Consider the following 23,366-nt stretch of genomic DNA (forward strand, 5'->3'; position numbering starts at 1 on the left):
AAAAATTTCTTGTCTTTTTACTTATTTATGGCTTAGCATGGAATTCAAAGTTTCCATGATCTTGACCCAAACTGCCTGTTCAACTGTATCTCTCAAGAAAGTTGGTTCTTCACTGTTGACTGTTTAAACCAAGGGCTTTCACCTTTTACTCGTCATTTCCAGGCCGGGACATCTTTCCTGCGTCACCTGCACTTGTGCGGCTCCTACTGTGTTAGACTGGCCCAACTTGGCCCGCCCCACTCCAGGGAGAAGCCATTGTCCCCTTCCGAGCAATGGCAAACTTTGTGGCTCTCCATCTTTTCCCACTCTGTATATTCTATCTTTTATTTCCATGAGTTTGTGTATATTTCTCATCACTTCTATTAGATTTAAGCAGTGCAAAAGCAAGATCTTTCATTTTTATATGAATAACCTCTGTAAGGCCCCTAAAAATGTATTTGCACAGAACAAGGACTTAATACTAATTATGTTTTTTGTAATCAATGGTATTTTGTACACAGTGGACTTCTAATAATTGTTAAGTAAATAAATATAATAAATTTTAACCTTTGTGGCTAAATTATGGTACCTTGCTTTGCAAGTGATTGTAACTAATTCATATTATTTGAAGGCTTATAAAAATACTATCACTTGCAGCTTTTTTCTCTTTTAGAATAAATCCCAACAAATAAAATACAACCAAATGTAATAGTGGGTGTTAAATAATTTCTCTTTTTTTAGACACAGTACAACAATGGATGGTACATATTTAATGAAATATAAAACAAACATCAATAGTGCCACCTGGGACACAAACAGTGACACCAAACTAGCAGTTACAGGAGGTATTAGCCAAACTCTGCCAGTGGTAATTTAGTGACCTTTCAACTGCCTCCTGATTTCTTCATGCCACTATGGAATGAAGTTATTGAGCTAGAAGAACACTAGGTTCTTTTCTAGCTCTGACATTTTTGTGGTTACATAAATGTGGAATGACTGAACATTGAACACAAATGCTAAGCCATTTGCTTTTAAGTTCACTAATCCTTCCCATTGAACTCATGTGGGCTGAGTCTCTGAATCAATCACTGGGTGACCAATGTCATTGTAGGCTCCTGGGCTGCATTTGAAACCAGCCTTTTCTGTTTGTTGTTCATTTAGTTCTACTGTCCCTGATTATCAGCTTAAAGATTAATCATGATGACTGGCAACTCAAGAGTGAATGGCAGTTGAGTTCATTTAATTAGAACTAACTCCAGTTTGGTATTAAATGTGTTTACATTTCTAACCTCAGTTCTAAGCCGTTTTTTTTTTTTTTTTTTTTTTTGCTCACATTCTTCTCCACCCTGTTCTTTCTTTGATGGTGAATTTTAATCTTTATCTGAATGGAATTATTATTATTATTATTATTATTATATTTTTAATGATGGTAGGGATAGGCAAATTGCTACTATGAGGCCCTAACTGGGATTAACCTAACAGCTAGGACACTGCAAGACTGAGAAAAAAGAAAAAAACACATAGAAGATACAAAGTCAATGTTAAAAGAAAAGATAATTTATTAGGTATCTGTAGAAGCTTTATTATTTTTTTGTTGATATTGTTATTGTTAATGCCAAGACATTCAACTGTAGATTAGTAACATGTATTACTATGTTATATCTTGTTATATGTTTATGTTATAACATGTTATGCCTTGGAAATCCTACTAAGTATTTTACAAACATTATTTTACTTAATTGAATAACCCAATTAGAAAACTACTTTTATTAATTCCCTTTTACAGAATAAGATACTGCAATTTAGAAAAGTTGTATATCTTGTTCCAAATCCCAAGGCCAGTGAATCCAGAGCAGGCATTTGAAACCAGATTGCTGGGTTCTAAGGGCCCATGCGATTATGTAGAACATTATATTGCTTCCCAAATATCAGGGGCCACCATTACCTGTTGCATTACTACTAAATGAGAGAGGTTTCATAATTGGCTTAATACCTTAGTGAGAGATGGAAACAGAATTTAGCATGTCTTTGATCCCAAAGGTCAAGTTCTTTCTATCACAATTGTACTTTGAAAGGAAAGTCATTTAAAATGTTTCTTTGTGGCTAAGGGATTTGAACTAATGAAAATTAAGGTGCCTTTCCAGATCTTGTCAGAATGTAGGCAACCTGTTATTAAGGAAAAATATATATAAATGAGTAATTGAGGAAGTAAAACAAAAAAGGCAATATTACAATCATACAAGAAACAGGCACTGACATCCTCAAGGGAACATAGAGCTTTTCCTTAAAATTGGCTTAAGGGCGAAAATATATTTTTCAGCCTATATAAACATTCTTGTTTGTTTATCATGGCAGATGCTAATTAATAATCAAATCTTAAAGTGAAGTATCTGTTTTTTAAAACCATTCAACCCCCTTTTCTCCAAGTGTTGTTAGCTCAGTAACTATGAGTTTTGGGTCCCTTCGGTTTCTCTCCAGACCAAGGCAGACTAACCAGCCTAACTAAATATTGTGATTATGAGTTATACTGACATTATAAAAGACTAGTATAACAAACAAACAAAAGGCCATGATAAGTAAATGCAATGCACAATCTTAGATTAAATTTTGGGTCATGGGGAAAAAGGGCATAAAGGATATTATTGGGACAATTAGAGAAAAGTGTATGTGGATTGTGTATTAGAGACTAGTATTTTGTCAATGTTGAAGTTCTTCAATTAGATAATTATACTATGGTTTTGTAAAAATATTATCTTGTTCCTAAAAAAATACACAAGTATTTTGGGGTAAATAAACATGATGTCCAGCAGTTATTTTCAAAAGCTTGTCTCAAAGAATGTATTAACATAAAGAGTGGAAGTGATAAAATCAATGTGAAAAAGGTTAGAAATCAGTGAATAAAAGATATAGGGGGTTCTTTGCATTGCTAGAAGAGCTCCTCCTAACTTTTGAAATTATTTTAAAATAAAAAGATTTTAAGAATCACTTGCCAGATTAAATCAACTTTGTGTTTTCATATTTTTCTAGACCAGACGAATCTTTAAACAAGGATTTGACAAAAACTAAACAAACTGAATCCTAAAATTTTCTTAAAATCATTCTAACATAGCACCATATAACCTTCTCTGAACATTTCTAAAACACTTAGAGATGTTCATTTCTTTAAAAAACTAAATGCTTGTGAAATTAATCAGCACATGGCACTAAAATAAATCTGCAGAAAATATTGTTATACTTTTGGCATAGATATTTCACTAGGCAATGAAGTTGGCTTTCCGGGGATTTTGGAATATCTTTTTTTTTTTTTTTTTTTTTTAATATCTTAATGTTTATGGATTTGACTGTTCTTCCGTGGGATAAACCAACTACCTGGAATTTAAGGGCTAGTTTAAAGACATGATCTAAAGCAATCTTAAGCATCAACCAAGACTTTTGTAGCCTTGTCTTCAGAGAGAGAGAGAGAGAGAGAGAGAGACACCATCTCTAACCCTCTACAGAATGTCAAAGTGATAATGGAGCTAATCACTCTCCTTTGTGCCTTCATTCAGGATGGTATCTTCAAGAGTAGCACAGTCCAAACATGTTACAAGAGTAAGCTTTCATGCATTCTTGGCAGTCACTAAATTTTTGTAACCAGGTAATTAAGTCATCATTTCCTTTTCTCCTTAAAATTTTCTTTTTTTTAACTTCTCTCTTCTTATTTTTAGTGAATTTATTTGAGTGACATTGGTTAATAAAATTATATTGATTTCAGGAGTACAGTTCTATAATTCATCATCTGTATGTTATATTGTGTGTTCATGACCCCAAGTCAAGTCTCCTTCCATCACCATTTACCCTGCTCTCCTTTGCTCCCTTCTACCTTCCTCCCATCCCGCCTCCCCTCTGGTAATCAGCATATTGTTGTCTGTCTATGAGGTTATTTTGGGGGGTATTTTTTTGCTTAATCCCTTTACCTTTTTCACCCAGTCCCCCAAACGTCCCCGCCCTTTGATAGCTGTAAGTCTGTTCTCTATATCTATGAGTGTGTTTCTATTTTGTTTGTTAGTTTATTTTGTTCATTAAATTCCACATATAAGTGAGATCATATGGTACTTGTCTTTCTCTGACTGGCTTATTTCACTTAGCATAATACTCTCCAGATCCATACGTGCTGTTGCAAAGGGTAAGATTGCCTTCTTTTTTATAGCCTAGTAGAATTCCATTTTGTAAATGCACCACAGCTTTTTTTAATCCACTCAACTACTGATGGGAATTTGGGCTGCTTCTAAAGCTTGGCTGTTGTAAATAATGTTGCAATGTACTTAGGGGTGCATGTATTCTTTTGAATTAGTGTTTCGGGTTCTTTTGGATACAACCCAGAAGTGGAATTGCTGTGTCATAAGGCAGTTTTATTTTTAATATTTTGAGGTAACTCCATCGTGCTTTCCATAACAGCTGCACCAATCTGCATTCTCACCAACAGTGAACGGGGATTCACTTTCCTTCGTGTCCCTGTCAACACTTGTTTATTGATATACTGATGGTGGCCATTCCGACAGGTGGGAGCTGATATATCATTGTGATTTTAATTTGCATTTCTCTGATGATTAGTGACTTAGTGACTTAGAACTTCCAAGTTCTAAGACTTAATATGGCATTCCTGAAAACAAAAATTCTTTCTACCCTGTCATTATTGAGGACAATGAGATGTTTGTTTTGTATTTCCTTTAGCACATAGCATAATAAGATACCTTTTAACTTTTCAAAGTTTTATGATTTATTGCCAGTGTGGCTTTATAAATTAGAGGAAAAGGAATACAAAAAATGTCTGCAGGCTCGGAACAAGTCAATGTAAAACAGATATTTTCTGTTTAATCCTGTAATGTCTTATTTATACAGTGAAGGTTAAATTTTCAAATATTTAAACTTGCTTCTGGCTTTTGTCTTGTTCTGCGTTCAGCCTCTTTTTATACATTTTTAAAAATGGTCTGGTTTGATACCATTACAATATTAACTTGTTTACAGATTAATTTATTTATGCATAATTTTAAACGTATCTTTCAAAAATGTAGACACTATCTGGTTTTCAGAAAACACAACTCTCTGTATTTGGAAGTTTTCCCTTCTCAATGTCCAAAGATCTTTCAAGTCTCCCTAAGACTGTGATTCCTCTGATTTTCAAAATGGTAATTATGTCCCAAAACTTACAAGGTATTTCATATTGCAGATATTATAGGTCCACACAATTTTGAGAAACTCTTGTAAATGGAGTTGAAATTATTTCAGGTCTAAGAAGCTAATGAATTTCATTCATTCACACATTGCTGCACTCTACTGTGGCAGCCATTACAATGTCCTAATGACTGTCACTGAAGTATCTATTAGTGTTAAAATGGTAAACTTAATTACTTATATAATATCTAAAACTGAAAAAAAAGATCCTGAAGAATATTTTAGAAAATACACAGTAATGGACAAAAAAATTATTCACTTATTTTGTTCCCTACGTGGGAGCATAGGCAGAAGCTCTTTGTATGAGGGCGTAAATACGTAAGTATGGCTCAGTTCCTTTTACACAGAGGACAATGTTTTGGCTGCTCTCCCTTGATCCCCAGGTAGCTCCTCAGAGTACTCAGTGCTACCTTGTTGCATAGAACAGCATCTTCCATCACGGGTTTCTTAGTGTTAATTGGTGTTAAATGAGGGTAGGGAGAAGGCGAGTTCACTGATTAATTAAATTTGAAAAAAATAAAAACTCATTAGTTTTGTAGGGTTTCTCAGAACCTGAAACATGCTAATGTTCAACTTGAAACTCTAAGAAGAAAAAATATTACATATTTATATAGAATTTTTCCTTTTTTTTTTTTTTTTACCACAAATCAATCATCAATTAAGGTTTATATCCAGTCAGATTTCCTTCCCGAGGCTTTTCTCAATTCCCTCAGTTAGAGGTCATCACTACTCCTTTCACATTACTGCACTCATAGTCCTTAAAGTTCTAATTTCCATTATAAGTCCCATTATTTTCTTTTTTCCCTCTCCTTCCTCTTTCCTTTCCTTTCTCTCTTCCTTTCCTCCTTTCTTTACTCCCTCTCTCCCTTCCTTCCTTTCTGATGATAGCTTTGCTCTCCACCAAATTGAAGCACCATGAGATAATGGACCATCCACTATTCACCTGTTTTCTACAGCCTTGAATATAGTGTTCTATGTATTTTAATCCCATAACTTTGTAGGAACTCATAAATGCTTGCTGAAGGACTGAAACCGTCTATCTCACACATTTGCTCTTGATTTCAAGAATTTTTCTAGAAAATAAAATGTTTCTTTATCCATTGAGAATAAGTAGATTAGACTTCTATTTTTAAATGCATCTTTATGCTCAAGTTAACACTATTCCTGAGTGACAGGGAGAATAAGTCACTATAACCAAGACTTCTATTATACTTAAAAAATTCAAACTTAACAAGAATCATGCAAGGTTGTTTTTATTAAGCTTTACAATTAGATTACAGCTAAGTATGTCAGGGATTACTTCATTTGACAAGAAGACAAGACATTCTAGGAAACATTTCAACAAACTCTAAGGACTTCACAGCTACTGGGAACAGAGTACATCTACTCTGCAGTTAACAGATATGTTAATGGAAAGAAGCTAAGTGACAACTGGTTCTCTCCTACACAATGATTATCCTGGACAAGTAAGCTACAAAGAAAAGTGCACGACTATTATGGAGCTAGAGATATCTTGTATCTAAATCCATCCTTTTTATTACAGAAAGGATTTGGAGGTCACATATCAGAAGGTAAATGATTCAGTATAAGCTACATGTCAAGTATTCTATGTGTAGTATTAGTGCTAATATGATTAGCTTATGTTTTTAAAAATCAAGGAAACAATAATTCTGTATTTAAAACCCATCATAATATATTAGCTACAGCATGAGATGCTTAGCCATTGAGTATTCTTCTCTCTATTCTTGTAGTTTCTTTATGAGTTCTTCTGAGAAATTTTCATTGTGACGGTCTTAACCTCTGTATATTCATGGAATCCGTATTCTCCCCTAGAGAGGGTGGGAAGAAAAAAAGCCCACAGAATTTAGCATAGCAGCACAAAGTATACTAGTCCAGGATTTGGTACAAGTTTGTTCTTGTTTATCTGGAAGATATTTCCTGTGTACAGAAGCATTTCAAATAGTAGCTAACCAATCATAAGATATCTGGTCTTACATAAATCTTGTTGGAAAAATTTCAAATAATTTGTTTTTGCATTTTAACTGATCTTGTACACTCAGTTGATTTTCACAGAAAGTATCCATTTTTGACGTTGTTCTATTTGACTATAAAAGAGCTCACCACACACACACAAATTCTAGTTTAGGTTAAAATAAATAAGACAGATGTAGTACAAGAGGAGAAGTATTAATATGCAGGGTGGGGAAAAAGTAGATTTACAGATATTCATATGGAAATGATATGATAATAAGTAATAATATAATAATAAACTCTGTGTTTCATGTACTCACAACTATAAACCTACTTTTACCTCACCCTGTATAATCATTTTAGTAGCATAGAAAAACTGGTAAATTCAAGCATAGCTTAGCTTAGTTATTTACCACATGTGACTGGCCCAGAAGTGATGAAGGAGCTAAAAATGACCTTGCTTCCATTTTAATTCTAACATGCTCTAATAGAGAGGTCTTGAAACAAATTATTTTCTAGCTGTAGTTTTAACAGTATCTTTTGACTCTTGATTCTCAGCAAAATAAAAAAATCTGACCTATTTTTAGAAGTTTTTCTTTCTTTTTTATTTGTTTATTTTATTTTTAAGAAAGGGAGAGAGTTCATTGGCCTAAATTCAGGCCTTTAGGACTTTTTGTGGTTGCTGGGTTTTCCTATTCATACAGCCCTGCCATTTATTTGATTATATAATTCTTAAATCCAACCCAAGTGATCAGAAATTAATCTGAGTCAATCAATTGAGACTCTGGTATTATATCTTAATATAGGTTTATTAAGACCTCCTACCAGTTGTCTTTTGTTAAAGGGACAACTAAAAAGATTAGGCTAAATTATGCTCTGTATTGTTTTCATGAGAGGATTAAATTACATGTACCTAAGAGTACTCTCAAAATCATAACACTAATGCACACATAAGCTTACAGAAGAAAAAGACCTTGATCTTTTTCTGCCCCTCCTTTCTGGTGATATAGGCAGATATGTAGAAGACATCTTTTTCTTCTGGGTAACCTAATCCTCTTACACTGATTATTTCCTTGGGCCATTAAACATCTGAAAATGCATTTTAGAAGCTTCAATGAGCATGTTCTTCAAAGTAATTAAAGGGTTTAGCCTCAGTTGTCTGAAACCCATTAAAGGATAATATTTTAGTATTTTTATCTCACAAAGTTAGGGAAATTAATCCATGATTATTGGCAATAGGCTTTCCATTGTATTTTGGGTTACAGGACACTTAAAACTCTCATGACAGTACTAAGTGTGATTATTGTCATGCTCAGGTTGAAGTTCTGCTCCTTTCTATATCTATGTATATATTATGTATATGCTATAACACAAAAACATCTCTTTACACTTCTTTTACCTTACTTGCCTGCATTTCTAACAAACTTCTAGGTGATACCCATGCTTCTCACACAAGATCTGTAGTAACAAGTTGCATCTATGTTTCACTCTGGACCCAGAAATGAGCCTGATTCTAATTAAGGAGGCACAGAGGAAATGTTGCCTGAACTGACTTAGCTAATATAAAGCAAAAAAGTATATTCATGTGTGCTCTCTATAAGCCCAGTAGTTGATAACATTTTCATGTTTCCCTTTTCCAAAAAAAGGACAAGTGGAAATAAATATGCTGTGGGGTGCTAAGAGCCAATAAAGTTTGAGATGGCATACTAGTAAAGCCTCAAGTTCATTACCCTAAGTAAAAATCAGTGCAACAACACAAAGGGAGGAATTTCTGCCATTAACTAATTCTAGTGCCAGCACCATGATCTGAGATGCAAATGCAGGGGTTGGTACTCAGCATCACCACCACATTGGGGTCTACATCCCACTGTTTTTTGGCTCTTTGAGGACTCTATTTCCAGCTGATAAATTCTGCCTTCCTATCATTGAGGATAAATTATAATTGAACTCTTGGGAATTGTTTGAGATTATCACTTCAATAATTCTCTTTGAACACCTTGTAGAAAATGACTTCCTTATTAAGTTTGTCACATTTGGTTTCAGGTAGACATAAACAGTAGCATTCTCAGCTGGCATTTTTGAGATTAAAACTTACCATATAAATTTTTCCTTTGTATTTTAAAGAAGAGAATTTTCTATGCACATGTTATAGGAAATTACTCAGGATTGATTCCTGTTTTTTCATCCCTCTCTTTTCTGATTTCCTTAATGCCTTGACCAAATTGTATTGAACAAAATTGACATGTTTGGTCTACTTTAGTTATTTCATCCCTTTTGATTATTTTATTTTCAAAATGTCTAGGAAAATGTATTAGATAGCTGGGCCAGCATGAATTTACTGCCCTTCAGAATAATCTAACCTTTGTTTTAACTTTTTGTACAAAGTAATTGGTTTTGCCAAGGGACTCTCTAATAATGGATATTATAAAGAAAAAGATCTAGGAAAGGAAGAAACCATTTGTTGAGTCCCCACTTTGTGACAGTTACAATACTACCGAATAAACATACAGTATGTCATTTTAATCTCATACCCATCTTAAGGAGAATGTTAACATGTTCACTTTAAACAGGAGGAAATAAGGACTCCAGAGTTGTACAACTTGAACCAGGCTGCATGGTTAGCAAATAGTGGAGTTAGGATTCAAATAAAAGTTGGTTAATCTCCAATTATGTTTTCTTTGCTATGCCATGCACTTTTTATGGGTTGATCTTTTCCCATTCTCTACCTCCTCCGCAACATTTTGAAGATATCCATAGCTTTTCACAGCTCCACTAATAACATGTAATCCAATTTTCTTGAATTCAAAACTTCTTAATCTGTATCCTATTTAACTCTGGACTCATATTTCCCAATCCCCAAAATCCCCACCAGCCAAACAAACTCACTAGCCCCTCAACATTCCATATGTAGGGTTCTGTTCAGAACTTCCCCTTTTCCACTTAATGAATTTCTATACCTGTTTCATGCCCTAGATTGAGTCCTATCCTTTCTGTCAGGTTTTTTCTTATTTTATCAGTTTGTTTGAACAAAATTAAGCAAAAATATTGCTACATTTTCTATATGTACATACATATGTGCGCATTTAAAAACTCTATATATCCTGGTTTAAAAAGCAACTAGAGGCTCATAAATGCATTTTTATATGTATTCTCAATTTAATCATGACTAGAAAACATGTGTTCTTTAGTCAAATTTCCTTTTCAGTTTAGATTTTAGTACTAAGAACAACTCATTCAGTTAATTTAAAAATTTGGAGTCTACATCAATAATAGTTCAACAAATGAGACTCATTTCTCTTACACTGAAAATTTTTTTTAGATAAAGTCACCTAATCTACTTACTTAAGAAGCATATTCAAGTAATTACTGTGTTTTTACATTTGTGTTCTTACAATCACCAATTTGTAGTTTCTAGCTTTTTCCTGGGAATGTTTTCAATAACCAATGTAAAGTGCTTAGTTTAATAAGTTATATTTCTCTTCTGCCATTACTGATTTATATTTAAGGGGGTAAACATAGCATTTAAGAAAGTTATTTGGCAGTATGTAGCTACTATGGATTAATTCCCTGAGAATGACAACCATTTTTATGGAGATATTTATTTTAATATAAAGTTATTCTTACAGTTCTCGTCCATTTCCAGACATCTTGAATCCACCAAAGGGACACTGAGCAGATACCACGCTATAGCAATTCACCCTGGAAAGAAAAAGAAGTATATTATAGATTATACTTAACCTATGAAGTAACTTCTAAATCTGGAGTTTTAGAAATTCAGAGAGCTCTTTAAGAACTCCATTAATTTCAATATAGCATACTTACTGTGATAAAAAAATAGCACTATAAATTAGATTGCAGAAGTAAATGCACTGCCTATAAACAAACACAAGGGTACAACTCTGTGTGTGGATAGCCATTTTGATAGGACATTACATCCCTCAGAAGTTGTAGTTTGAATTACAAAAGATAGAATAGCTTGTATGCCATAAGGCAAAGAATGTGGCTTACTAGAGAATTACGGTAAGTTTTATAATTCTCTTGAGAGTTGTGTACTTAACAGGCTAGAATCAATTTTCTTTCATAATCATAGCCTGTATCCTATTACTCAGTTTGTTTTTTAAAATTAATTGATTCAGTAACTGCTTAAACTAAGGCCTTGGCAGGAGTTGGATTTCATTATTAATTTGTTTATTCCTTGCCACATTTCTGAACAAATATAATTACAAAAACATGAGTGATTAGAGCTAAAGAAAAAATTATTATAAAAGATCAAGACACGGGGGAAAGTTAGAATGCAGTGATGCAGGACATGTACAATTTGTTTAGCCTTAAGTTCCCCGGCGGCCAAAGTGAGCAGCAGAATCTAATTACCTACATGATTCTCATTATATGTAAGAGGAAAACAATATTGTTTAAAGAAAGAACATTGCCCTTTAAAATACTTTTCCTCCCTTTATGCCACTACTAGGTAAAAAATAGTGTGACTTCAAGATAAATTATATTATGCTTGCAAGAGTTTGGTTATTAAATTTGATCCTGAGATACTATTCAGACATTTTCTCGATTACAGGATTTACTATCCAATTCCCAGAGTGTCATATTTTCATTGGACCATGGCGTTCTTATCCAGCCTCTCTTCCTGGAGGATGGTTCCTTAAACTTACACTCTCAAAAGACAACTTGTCTCCATTTAATTTAATTGCTCTTTCAACTGCAAAATCAAATCATTATTTTGAAATTATGGCTAAATCCCAACAACTCTGGAATTCAATAGTTATCTGGAAAACGCCAAGCAGTGCCTATGTCTGGGACAATGCCCGAACATTCTCATGTTTAAAGATACACAGTAATGAGAATACAGTTGCCTCTGTTTTACTAGGAGAGAAATTACTGACTGGGGATTCCCACACCACTGGGTGGAATGATGTTATAACAAGCTTCCTAATCAGGCAGGCAAATAACATTCTGTTATTCCAAAGGCAAAAAACTAAAACTTGTCTTTTTTAAAATGCACAGAAAATGAGTTTGCCCTTTTGGCTCTACGCTGGAAATAAAACTATGTTAGTGTGAGTAAACAGAAAGCTTAGAAATAATTCAGTTAGAGAAAACTATAAAATGATCAGCCTTCCCAACCGATTCTCTTTTGAAGATCTTTTCTTGTTATAAAGTGAGGTGCTATGACATAAACGTTGGCTCTGCCCCTTAGAACCTGGATGATATTGGGAAAGTTATCCAGCTTTTCTAAGCATGTTTCCTTCTCTGTGAACTGGGCATGATAATATTTCATAGGGTTGATACAGGCATAAGTTAATTATACAATCATGCTTCATGTAGGGCTTGATAGATAGTAAGTCTTTAGTAAATGGAAATAATATACACACATACAATAGCAATGATGAATTTTGTTAATCATTGGGTCACGGGGTAATTCTATATTAATCACTAGCCATACTGATAATTTAAGAAAAATTCAATTTTATTAAGAGTCCCTGAAAGGAAACATCCCAATATAGAAAAAAAATCAGGCTTTTGAGCAGCGGTCCTCAGTCCTAGTTACACATGAAAATCATGTGAAAGCTTTGAAAAATACTCTTTAAATAAAAAGGCTATGCCCAGACTCAATCATGGAGATTGATATAATTGGTAGGTTTAATGTACACACATCCCAACCTCAAATCAGTCTATATATGTTTAAAGCTACTGAAACAACTCTAATGTACAGCCAGGGTTGAAAATTACTGCTTTAGAGTCTGAAATAGGTCTGAATCTCAACTGTCATTTATTGTGTGATCTTGATCAATTACTTAATCTCACTAAGCCTTTATTTTTTTTCCTCATTGGTAAATATGACATACTTAAGAAGCTATATGGTAAAAAAAAAAAAAAAGATAATGAAGGTAAAGAATTCAGTGCAGTGCCTACCATAGAGTATATATTAACTAAATGATGACTTTCCCTTTGGTTAGGGAAAAGATCCTGGAGATATGAAAAGGGGCAAAGGTTGCTTGTCTGTCTCTTTAATGTCTAACAAAATTTTTAATTGACATAGATGTGATATTATTGGGAAGGAAAATAATCTTGAGCTGTTGCCAGAATTGAGGAAATAAATTGAGGTTTGACAGGAAAAAATATCAACAAAGCAGTCCAGGGCCTGGGGTCCTGGGCAGGGGATAGACTAGTTTGAGAGGCACAGCCTCAGCATTTATATGCTCTATATTAAAGTATAAAAACCAGAGATATAAACCGGGTCAGAAATGAGAGAGATGTGTTCCTCAAAACGCAATATGTTCTTCCAAATTAAGATCTTCAGACATCTCTAATAATCCCAGAGTTGGACGCCTACATAAGAATTAGAGTTTGCATATGTAAGGACACCAAATAAATATTGTCTTATTATCTAATTAAGTTGATTAAAATAAAACTTTTATCTCCCTTGTGTATAGCATAGCACAAAGTGCCTAGAAATTACTTAGTAAAATTTATATTGTATTACCCAAACATCAATAAAATATTTTGGGCAAGCAACTTCAGGAGGCTGGGAGGCATTAAAGAAAATACCCTTCTAAAATTCTTCCAATATAGCTGGGTTTTGTTTGTTTTTTAGCAACTGTTGTTTTAGCCAGACACATGATTCCAAATGGAAAGAAAAAAAAAAAATCAAAGTCTGAAAAGGTTCAAGGTAACCTGTTAATGTAGTTAACATTGAAAAGGCAGTATTTATAACTCTGACTTACCACACTGTTCCGGCCTGCAGAGCAGAGGAGACTGTCACGGCTTTATCAAGGTCTTTGGTAAAAATTCCTGCTGATAAGCCATAGAGAGTATTGTTTGCTCTCTTGATCACATCATCTAAAGATTTAAACTTCATGATTTGTTGCACTGGCCCAAATATCTATAGCACAAGAAATTAATGAGGTAATCAAAGTAATAGGTTAAATATAAATATTTTAAATTATACTATAGTTTTTGCCTTACAAACTATCCAAAATTAAGACTTTTCTTCTCATCTCAAACCTACATGTAATGATAAAAACAGCAGCAGCTGGAATGCTAGTTAAGACAAGTGTTAAGTCCTCTTTGGAAGAAGATAAAATACAAAAAATATTAGGCCATATTTATTTTCTAGAATTGGAATTAGTCTTCCAAGAACTTAATGACTATGCATGAAATCATTAACTACAGAGTTGCTTTTCCAGTTAGGAACATTCTAAATTCTCTTCCTAGTTTTCCTCATCTTCCAAGTAACTATGTAAACAACAAACCCAAGAAAGCAATGTTTGTTCTATCGGATAAATTAGTTGCCAATAATTGATAATAATGTTTTAAATGTCAATTTACCATCAGCTGAAATAGCAACTATTATATTGGTTTTAGATCTTTTCATAATTAACCAAATTAGTCAAAGCAACATGAATTTTTGTTCCGATTTTACTCTTCAGCCAAATCTTATTCAATTCACATATACCAAATAAATGATTCATTCCTGCAGGAGCTGAAATCCTTATGCACTCTATAGTAGCCAAAGCATGAGTTCATTGACAATGACTATAATCACAGGACAGGAGACAAAAATCACAATTTGCTCAATTCAATCTGAACCCTCTTTCATTTTTGCTGAATTCTCTTGTTAATATAGCCCAAACTCAATTTATTCTGTATCTTATCTCCTGCTGGGAGAAAAACAACTGTGTTTTCTCTTAAAAATTAAACTCCTGTATTACTTTTCCATGAAACATATATTGAAATTAAAGGAAAGAGGGGCTCCTCCAAGTATTATCAGATTTTTCTGGGAAATGTAAAGTAGAGGAGGCAAAAATCAGAAAGGATAGTTTTCTGGTGTTCATCAGTGTAGGAGGGGGCAGCTACTATTGTCATCAAATTAGAGAGAAAGTACAGAACCAGCTCTTCAAATAGGAAATAAATAGCAGAAACAAAAAAGCAAAAGCATAGGTTTAATCAAACAACTTTTTTTTCTCCACATCGATTTTGCCTTCCACTGAAGTATAACTTTTGCACTTACTGACAAGCAACTGTCTTATTAGAGCTGTCACTCTTGATTATCTTGGTTAACATCAGATAGAAAGAACTAGGAAAAGAACTACAATTAAAAAAACATTTATTGTTTTCCTACAATATTCATAGGATGGGTTGTGTGCTACTTCAAAGTAAGAGCCTGGAGTCATGTGCTGTGTTTAATTAAAGTTATGTAAAGATATTAACACATTTATTACAGTAGCTGCTGTGTATCTAGTTTGCAGGTTACAATATCATAATTAGATTTATAAAACACAGGAAAAGACCTTTGGATTTAGGGATAAACAAAGAGTTCATAAAGTTGACACCAAAACCACTATCTAATAAAGGAAAAATGATAAATTGGACTGCCTTAAAATTAAAAACTTGTGTTCTGAGAAAGATCCTGCTAAGAAGATGAAACAACAAGCTAGAGAATGGGAGACAATATTTGCAAACCACCTATCCAACAAAAGACTAGTATTGGATATACAAAGAACTTTCAAAACTCAACATAAAAATTAAACAATCCAGTTAATACATGGGCAAAAGACATAAAGAAGCATTTCATTAAGAAAGTTATCAGATGGCAAATAAGCATAAGAAAAGATGGTCAACACCGCTAGCCTATAGAAAAATGCAAATTTAAATAATGAGCTATCACTACATACCTATCATCACGGCTAAAATAAAAATTAGTCACAACACCAAATATTAACAAGGATATAGAGAAACTGGATCACTCATACATTGCTAATGTAAATGTGAAATCTTTTAGCCACTATGGAAAACAGTTTGGCAGTTTCTTAAAAAACTGCATTTTCCATATGACTCAGCAATTGTACTCCTGGATATTTATCCCAGAGAAATGAAGACTTATGCTCACACAAAAACCTGTACACCAATGTGAATAGCAGCATTATTCATAGAATTTCCAAACTAGAGCCAACCCAAAAGTTCTTCTGTAGGTGAATGGTTAAACCTACTGTAAGTGTGGTACATTCATGCTATGAATACCACTCAGCAATAAAAAAGAAAGACCGTCCTTATGCGCTACAACCTAGATGAATCTATAGAGAGAGAATTATGGTAAGCAACAAGAAGTCAACCCAAAAAGGTTACATGACATATGATTTCATTTATTTAACATTCTTGAAATGACAAAATTACAGAAATAGAGAACAGATTTATGGTTCAGGAAAAACCAAGGTGGGGTAGGAGAGACACGGATTTGGCTATTAACGGGAAATATGAGGGAACCATGTGGTGATGAAATAGTGTTCTCTCTCTTGACTGTTTCAATGTCAACATACTTGCTGTGAAACTATAGTTTTTCAAGATGTTTCCATGGAAGGAAACTGGATAAGGAGTACATGGGATTTTTCTGTATTATTCCCCACAGTAGCAACTAAATCTACAATTATTGCAAAATAAAAAGTTTATTTAAAAACTGTATATAAATTTATCCTTTTCAATTATTTTCAAATATTTTATTTCCGAAAGAGAAAAAGCAACATTGCAGATACTATTTTCTTTTTCATTTCTTTAAATCTGTGAAGGAAGCACTTAGATATTGTTAAGCATCCTGATCTGTGTTTGGCTGGATATTCTTGGCCTGCCCAATGAATTCCATACTATTTTTATTCTTGACCGCAACTTTAAACCTTTACCAATAACAGAAATAAAGAGTAACATTTACTGAGAAAAGATGTTCAAAGAGCTGAGAGAATTTTAAAGGGACACTGTGTTCACACGTGCAGACACACTATGGCAATAGAGGGAATAGAACAGAGTAAACCATTTACCTCTTCTTTGGCAATGCGCATCTCATCTGTAACATTAGAGAAAACTGTGGGCTGGATAAAGTAGCCCTTATTTCCCCATGGACCTCCACCACATTCCAGTTTGGCCCCTTCTTTCTTCCCACTCTCAATGAGTTCAAGTATTTTTTGGTATTGTTCCTTATCAATCTATTTGAAAAATACCACACAAAAAGGAAAAGAAATTAGCAACTTGTAAAAATTATGCATTGCACAGCCTGTTACTGAGGGCTTCAGAATGCTGGGATATTGTCGTTAAGTCAAATAATCAAAACAGCTGATAAAGGCTCAGATTCATCCTTTGGGTATATTTTATTTTTATGACTTTTGAAGACATTTTTAATGACATTTTTGTGAACCTTGAAGACAGAGATTTGTATTTAGTATTCGGTTTACTGTTATATAAGAAAAGCAAATTGGCACTGCAAACACACATGACTGTCATTTATTTACACTGGAAGAAAGCCTATTAATAATCAAACAAACTTACCTGGTAACTGTAGTCCAACTGAAATGAAAAGAGTCATAAGGGAAAAAAAGAATGTTGATACTGGGTTGAAGTAGATATGGCAGTTGGAAAGCAGATACTATGGAGCTTTAGAAAGACTCTTAGACCTCTGTTTGGTGCTCCTCATTCCTTATCACCTCCTTTGGCTGGGTCCATGCTGACCACAGCCTGGTCACCCTTCCCAGTTCAAATCCCCCTGGGGCAGTCAGTAGGTCTAGTTTCAATTTCTGGCCTGTCTCACTGTTACCATCCTACTTCATTAAACGGGCCACATCTAAACATGTGACAAGAACTACAGAACTTAAGTGTTTTGTTAAATTATATTTTTATAGGAGAATAATGAGTGCAGAGTTTCGTCTGGGAACACCAGGAGCATGCACCTCTCCTCCATGTACCAGAATTGGCCTTACCTATTGCCTCAATCCCTATGTTGGGATGTTGAAGGATTGCGTAACTCTTGGACTCCAAACCACTGGTGAAGACTGTTTGGTCTCAGGTGTGTCTGAGGTTAAGTTTTAAAGAAAAATCTTCAGAGATTAAGGAGTTAAAGTGAGGGCCTCTTGCCAGTCTAACTTGTCTTTTTTTCACTACTTAAAAAATGCTCATTTTCTTCTTTGACTCTGCAATCTCTCTGATCTTCCAAGGCCCAATCAAAGCTTTTATAAAGTTCTAACAGCATACAACCCAGCAACCTAGCCAATTAAATTAAATGATATTTGAAACTAGAAACTATTTTCTAAAATTGGCACAATATTCAGTACAATGTTGCTCAATACTCCTCAGTGCTATTGCAAAAAGAAAATGTTCCTTCACTTCCAGCAGATTAAAAAAGTTGTAGTGTTGGTTTAATGAGGTGATATTTAAATTACTGCATAATATTTACAACCAGACTAAGAGGTGAGGTTAGGTAGCTCTGCCTGGCAAAGATATTCTAGATTGGCAATAGACAAGGATTTGTGTACTTCCACATAAAGCTTCTCTGGCCTATTGCAATATCTCTCTCTGCCTATGCCTCCAAAAATCATGATTTTTAAAAAATTTTATCTCATGATCTATCAATATTTCCCAAGTCAGAACTTTTCCCTGTCTGTGACCATAGTGGATATTTGGAGACAATCCAGTCCCTGATTGTGCACTGGCATATTGAAGCTGAAAGAATTTGTTGGTTAGAAAACTTATACGGTAACTAACTTCTAAAAATATGGGAACTTATATTTTAATGTCTGGTTACTGACAATGTGGTCATATAACCAGCATCTCCAGCACTATGGTTATAGCAAAATGTGTTTGCTGGGCCTATGAACCCTGGGAAAAGAGATACCTACTTTGAAAAGCTCCTGGTGCCTAACTGGGATCAAATTTAAAAAACAGAGTATAGAAACCATTTCAACACAGGGGCTTCTCATGCACACTGAGTTTCAGGGAGAAGCCTACATGGAGCTGCCTGCCTCCTGCATTCTCTTTCTGCTGGCTAAGCCAGCCCTTATAAAGGAGTCCCCAGAATTGTATTTCAACTGATAGGACTGAGGCTTTTCCTGTACTATTGAAGGTGCACAGCTGTAGCCCCATTAGAATCTTCACCATACAATCAGAAAAGCTCCATTCTGACTAATCAGGACAATGCCTTTTGGACTGATAAAACTACAAGGATTTGGAATTCTCTTTTCCATGACAATGAACTGATCAGAGACAGGGAGTCAAAGCAGCTCTACCTAATACACAGAAACAAATGCAGAGAGGCTGCCAAATTGAGGAAACAAAAAATATGGCCCAACTGAAAGAACAGAACAAACCCCCATAAAAAGAACTAAATAGAAGAGAGATAGCCAACCTAGCAGATGCAGTTCAGGACACTGGTGTTGAATATGCTCAAAGAACTCATTGAGTATGGCAACAACATCAAGGAAGAAATGAAGATTACACTAAGTGAAATAAAGAAAAATCTACAGGGAACCAACAGTGAAGGGAAGGAAGCCTGGATTCAAATCAATGATTTATAATGTAAGGAAGAAATAAAGATTCGATCAGAACAGAAAGAAGAAACAAGAATTCAAAAAAAATAAATAAAATGAGGATAGTATAAGAAGACTCTGGGACATCTCCAAATATGCCAACATCTAAATCATAAGGATACCAGAGAAAGAAGAGAAAGAGCAAGAAATTGAAAACTTATTTGAAAAAATAATAAAGAAAAATTTCTAATTTGGTGAAGGAAATATATATACAAGTCCAGGAAGCCCAGAGACCCCAAACAAGTTAAATCCAAAGAGGACCACACCAAGACACATCATAATTAAAATGTGAATGGTTAAAGATAAAGAGAGAATCTTTAAAGTAGCAAGAGAAAAGCAGAGTCACCTACTAAGGAGTGCCCATAAGACTATTAGCTGATTTCTCAAAAGAAACTTTGCAGGCAAGAAGGGACTCGCTAGAAGTATTCAATGTGATGAAAAGCAAGGACCTACAACCTAGATTACTATCCAGCAAAGCTATCATATAGAACGGAAGGGTGATAAAGTGCTTCCCAGAAAAGGTAAAGCTAAAGGAGTTCATCATCACCAAGCCCTTATTACATGAAATGTTAAAGGGACTTATTTAAGAAAAAAGATCAAAACCATAAGCATGTTGCTGGTTGTTTGCTTAGTTTTGTTTTGTTTTTTAGACTTAGTTGTTGATAGTTATGAATTTGTTGCCATTTTAATGTTCATAGTTTTGATCTTTTTCTTAACATTCATTTATAGAAATTAAAGTCTTACATTAAGCAGTAAGAACATTGGATTATTTACTTAAGAATTCTATGAATAAAATTTTTCTTTAAGTCTATTTTAATTACTTTCTCTTAGAAATAATAAGGTATACTAACAGATTCCTAATGGGAGAAAGCATTGCCTAACAATGTTTAATGTTAAGTATCTTAGGTATTCTTTTTACACCCCTTTTCTTCCATTCCCTTCCCACTCCCATTCACATCCTTCCCCTCCCTCCTTTCCCTTAACTTCATCTATCACCTATCTGTCTCTCTATATCCACCTATCTATCTGTCTATCACCTATAATCTTCTACCAATATATTAAATCAGAAGTGGAAAAGTGCTTTTGTTTGCATTGATAAATGTATAGATAAATATTTAGAGAGATAAATGTCTACAACTGAAAATTTAGAATCCCATTCCTTTTTAGAATTGGAGACTAGTCAAAACTGAAGTTAAGGCATGTCTTGGTATCCAATCAAGAAGTTACCAAATATGATCAAAATTAGCAACTATTTCTGTGTACTCATTGGCACTAAGATAAATACAAAGTGTAAAGGGATAATGTTAAACAAGTGTAAAGGGATAATGTTAAACAACTTATTACTTTGTCAGTTATTTTCAAGCTTTTATGTCTGAATATCTAGCATTGCCTAACTCCTATGATTTTCCTACTAGGATATCTTGCATGAGCAGGGAAATAAAAGACAGCCTTTTAACTTAACTCATCTATTAACTCCATGAGGTTGGGTATCATACCCTTCTGTTTCTTGTAGCATTATCAGGTACATATCCCAGAGTTTAGCTGATAGTAGTGTTCAATAAGTTTTGGTTAATCAAATTTATTTTTGGTTTAGTGAATAAGTAAGTCAATATTAATGCCCCCCCCAAATATGTGTGGAACAGCATATATTTTTTAGTGTCAAAGAATAAAACCTCTGAGCTTAACACGTAGACTCTAGAGCAGCTCTATTGACATTTTGGGCCTGATAAATCTTTGTTGTGGGGTTCTCCTGTGCATTGTAAGATGTTCAGTATCATCTCCAGCCTCTATCCACTAGACGCCAGTAAAACCACTCCTTGCCCCCAGCTGTGACAACTAAAATGTCTCAAATAATGCCAGTTAACCCTTTGGTCAGGGACAAAATTGTCCCAAGTTGGGAGCCACTGCTCTGGATCAAGATCTTAAAGGACAAGAGTAAATTTAGAACCAAAAGTCCAGGAGCTTCCACAACAGACAATAAAATAGAGAACTGGGCAAGGAAGAGAAAAAAGTGACCTTTGAATAAAAGAGAGAGTTAAAGAGAGAGATAGTCCTATTGGTAATGGTTCTAAGGAGACAAAAGAAAATGGGAACCCTAGGAGAATAATTGGCCTTTAGCAACTAAAATAAGAAGTTTGCCTCAAACCCAGGAACTCAAGACCTTTTATGACACTTGGGTCACCATTAGAGTAACTGAAGACATTGGAGGGAATTTAGAGACCTGCTAGGTGCCTTTTTCTGTGGGATGGAAGCTGAGACAAAAGATTAATTCTGAGGAAGAAACATAGAATAGAACTGTAAGAACTTCAAAGTGGACAGAGAACTGTATATAGAAATCAAGAGGTGGGCAGATTGAAGAAAACAAGAAATTTGTATAATTTGTTATTTTTTCTCGCATTTTTTATTGCCAACATGATTCTTAAACTCTTAGACATAAAAACCAGGCAACACAGAAACAAGATGTTTTCTTACTGTTGGGAGTTAGATTAATTATTTTTTTAATAAAACTGATACAGTATTGTCACCTAGGAAACTACATATCTGGGAAGTAATATTATTCAATAAAAAGTAGTCCTAAAAAGGACACTTTATTTTGTCCTCAGAGAATGCTATTCCTTTATTGCATACTCACCTGAGGGCCTTGATTGACTCCTGGGGTCAGAGGATTCCCAAGAACATACTTTTTAGCTCGCTCAACACTCCTTCGAACAAATTCATCATAAATGGATTCTTCCACAAAAAGCCGGGATGCAGCTATACAACATTGGCCCTGGTGGTAGAACAACCCGAGGTGTGCAAATTCAACGGCATTGTCCACTGCAGAAAAGACATTCATGTTAAAGAAGAGATGCTTTTATATATTTTTATACATATTTCTGAGAGGCAATGTAGCGTTACAGACAAATCATGAGTCATGTAGTCAGATACCAATGCAATGTATTCCACCTTTTATCAGCCAGGTGAAAAGTTACCATTTCTAATCTTTTCTGATTCTAAAATGGTAGCAACAAATAGTAGAATCTGAATAAATGTGACTGTTGGCCTCAGTTCAATAGGTCTGAGGGTATCTCATTATTCTTAATGCGATGCTAATATTTAAAAGTATGGAATTCAAAAATATATATTATGGCTCCTAAATGTAAAATAGTTCATTTAGAGTTCAGCTGGGTGAATAGTAATCTATTCCAAACCAGAAAGAAATAATGTCTCTCTTAGACTGATCAAGAGTTCTAACTTTATAACAATTTAAGAGATTTCCAAGAGTAATTTTGGAGTCTGATTAATGCCTTACATTTGGACATTAGAAGAAAACACTTTTGTCAATTTCAAGTTCACTCTGTGACATTACCAGACACCAAAATGGATGGAGGGGGAACTGTTAACAAGTGGCTCCTACTCACAGTCTGCATCCGCAAACACAATGCAAGGGCTCTTTCCACCCAGCTCCAGGGTCACCCTCTTCAGGTTGCTTTTCCCAGCAGCCTCCTTGATCATTTTGCCAACCTGAAATGGAGCATTGCAAAAGAGGAGCCTTAGTCTGCTCTCACGAATGCAGGCTTAGCTAGCATTTTACATTTATACAAAGTGTGTGCCATAGTTAAGTTTCATTTGAGAGAAACACTGACTGGCATTTTTCAAGATTTGGCACCTTCATATATCAAAGGTTCCTTCATCCAAGCATAGTGAATCAAAAAATTCCTCATAAGAAGAGATATAAAATATGAAAGCTAATCTTGACGTACATGGCTAGACAGGAGGGTTTTTTTTTTTTTTCCATTTTAACAAGAACATCATCTTTCTACTGATAATTTGACATATCTTCCTCCAGCTGTAACTTATATATTTGGC

General features: G+C 34.4%; 1 protein-coding gene across 1 annotated transcript in view; it reads right to left on the reverse strand.

Annotated features, from left to right (window-relative positions):
- Positions 1-6,430: 6,430 nt before the first annotated feature.
- The window catches only part of ALDH1A1 (aldehyde dehydrogenase 1 family member A1), a 51,026-nt gene continuing 34,090 nt past the window's right edge, over positions 6,431-23,366 (reverse strand). The window contains exons 8-13 of the mRNA XM_090274178.1: positions 22,919-23,021; positions 22,150-22,334; positions 16,983-17,147; positions 13,899-14,056; positions 10,789-10,863; positions 6,431-7,022 (exon numbers count right to left, since the gene is read on the reverse strand). Of these exons, the coding sequence (XP_090130304.1) occupies positions 6,950-7,022; positions 10,789-10,863; positions 13,899-14,056; positions 16,983-17,147; positions 22,150-22,334; positions 22,919-23,021 (759 nt within the window). The 3' untranslated portion in view covers positions 6,431-6,949. The remainder of the gene's footprint in view (positions 7,023-10,788; positions 10,864-13,898; positions 14,057-16,982; positions 17,148-22,149; positions 22,335-22,918; positions 23,022-23,366) is intronic.

Source organism: Furipterus horrens, unplaced genomic scaffold, assembly GCF_987537825.1.
Source record: "Furipterus horrens unplaced genomic scaffold, mFurHor1.1.pri manual_scaffold_4, whole genome shotgun sequence".
NCBI classification, from domain to species: domain Eukaryota; kingdom Metazoa; phylum Chordata; class Mammalia; order Chiroptera; family Furipteridae; genus Furipterus; species Furipterus horrens.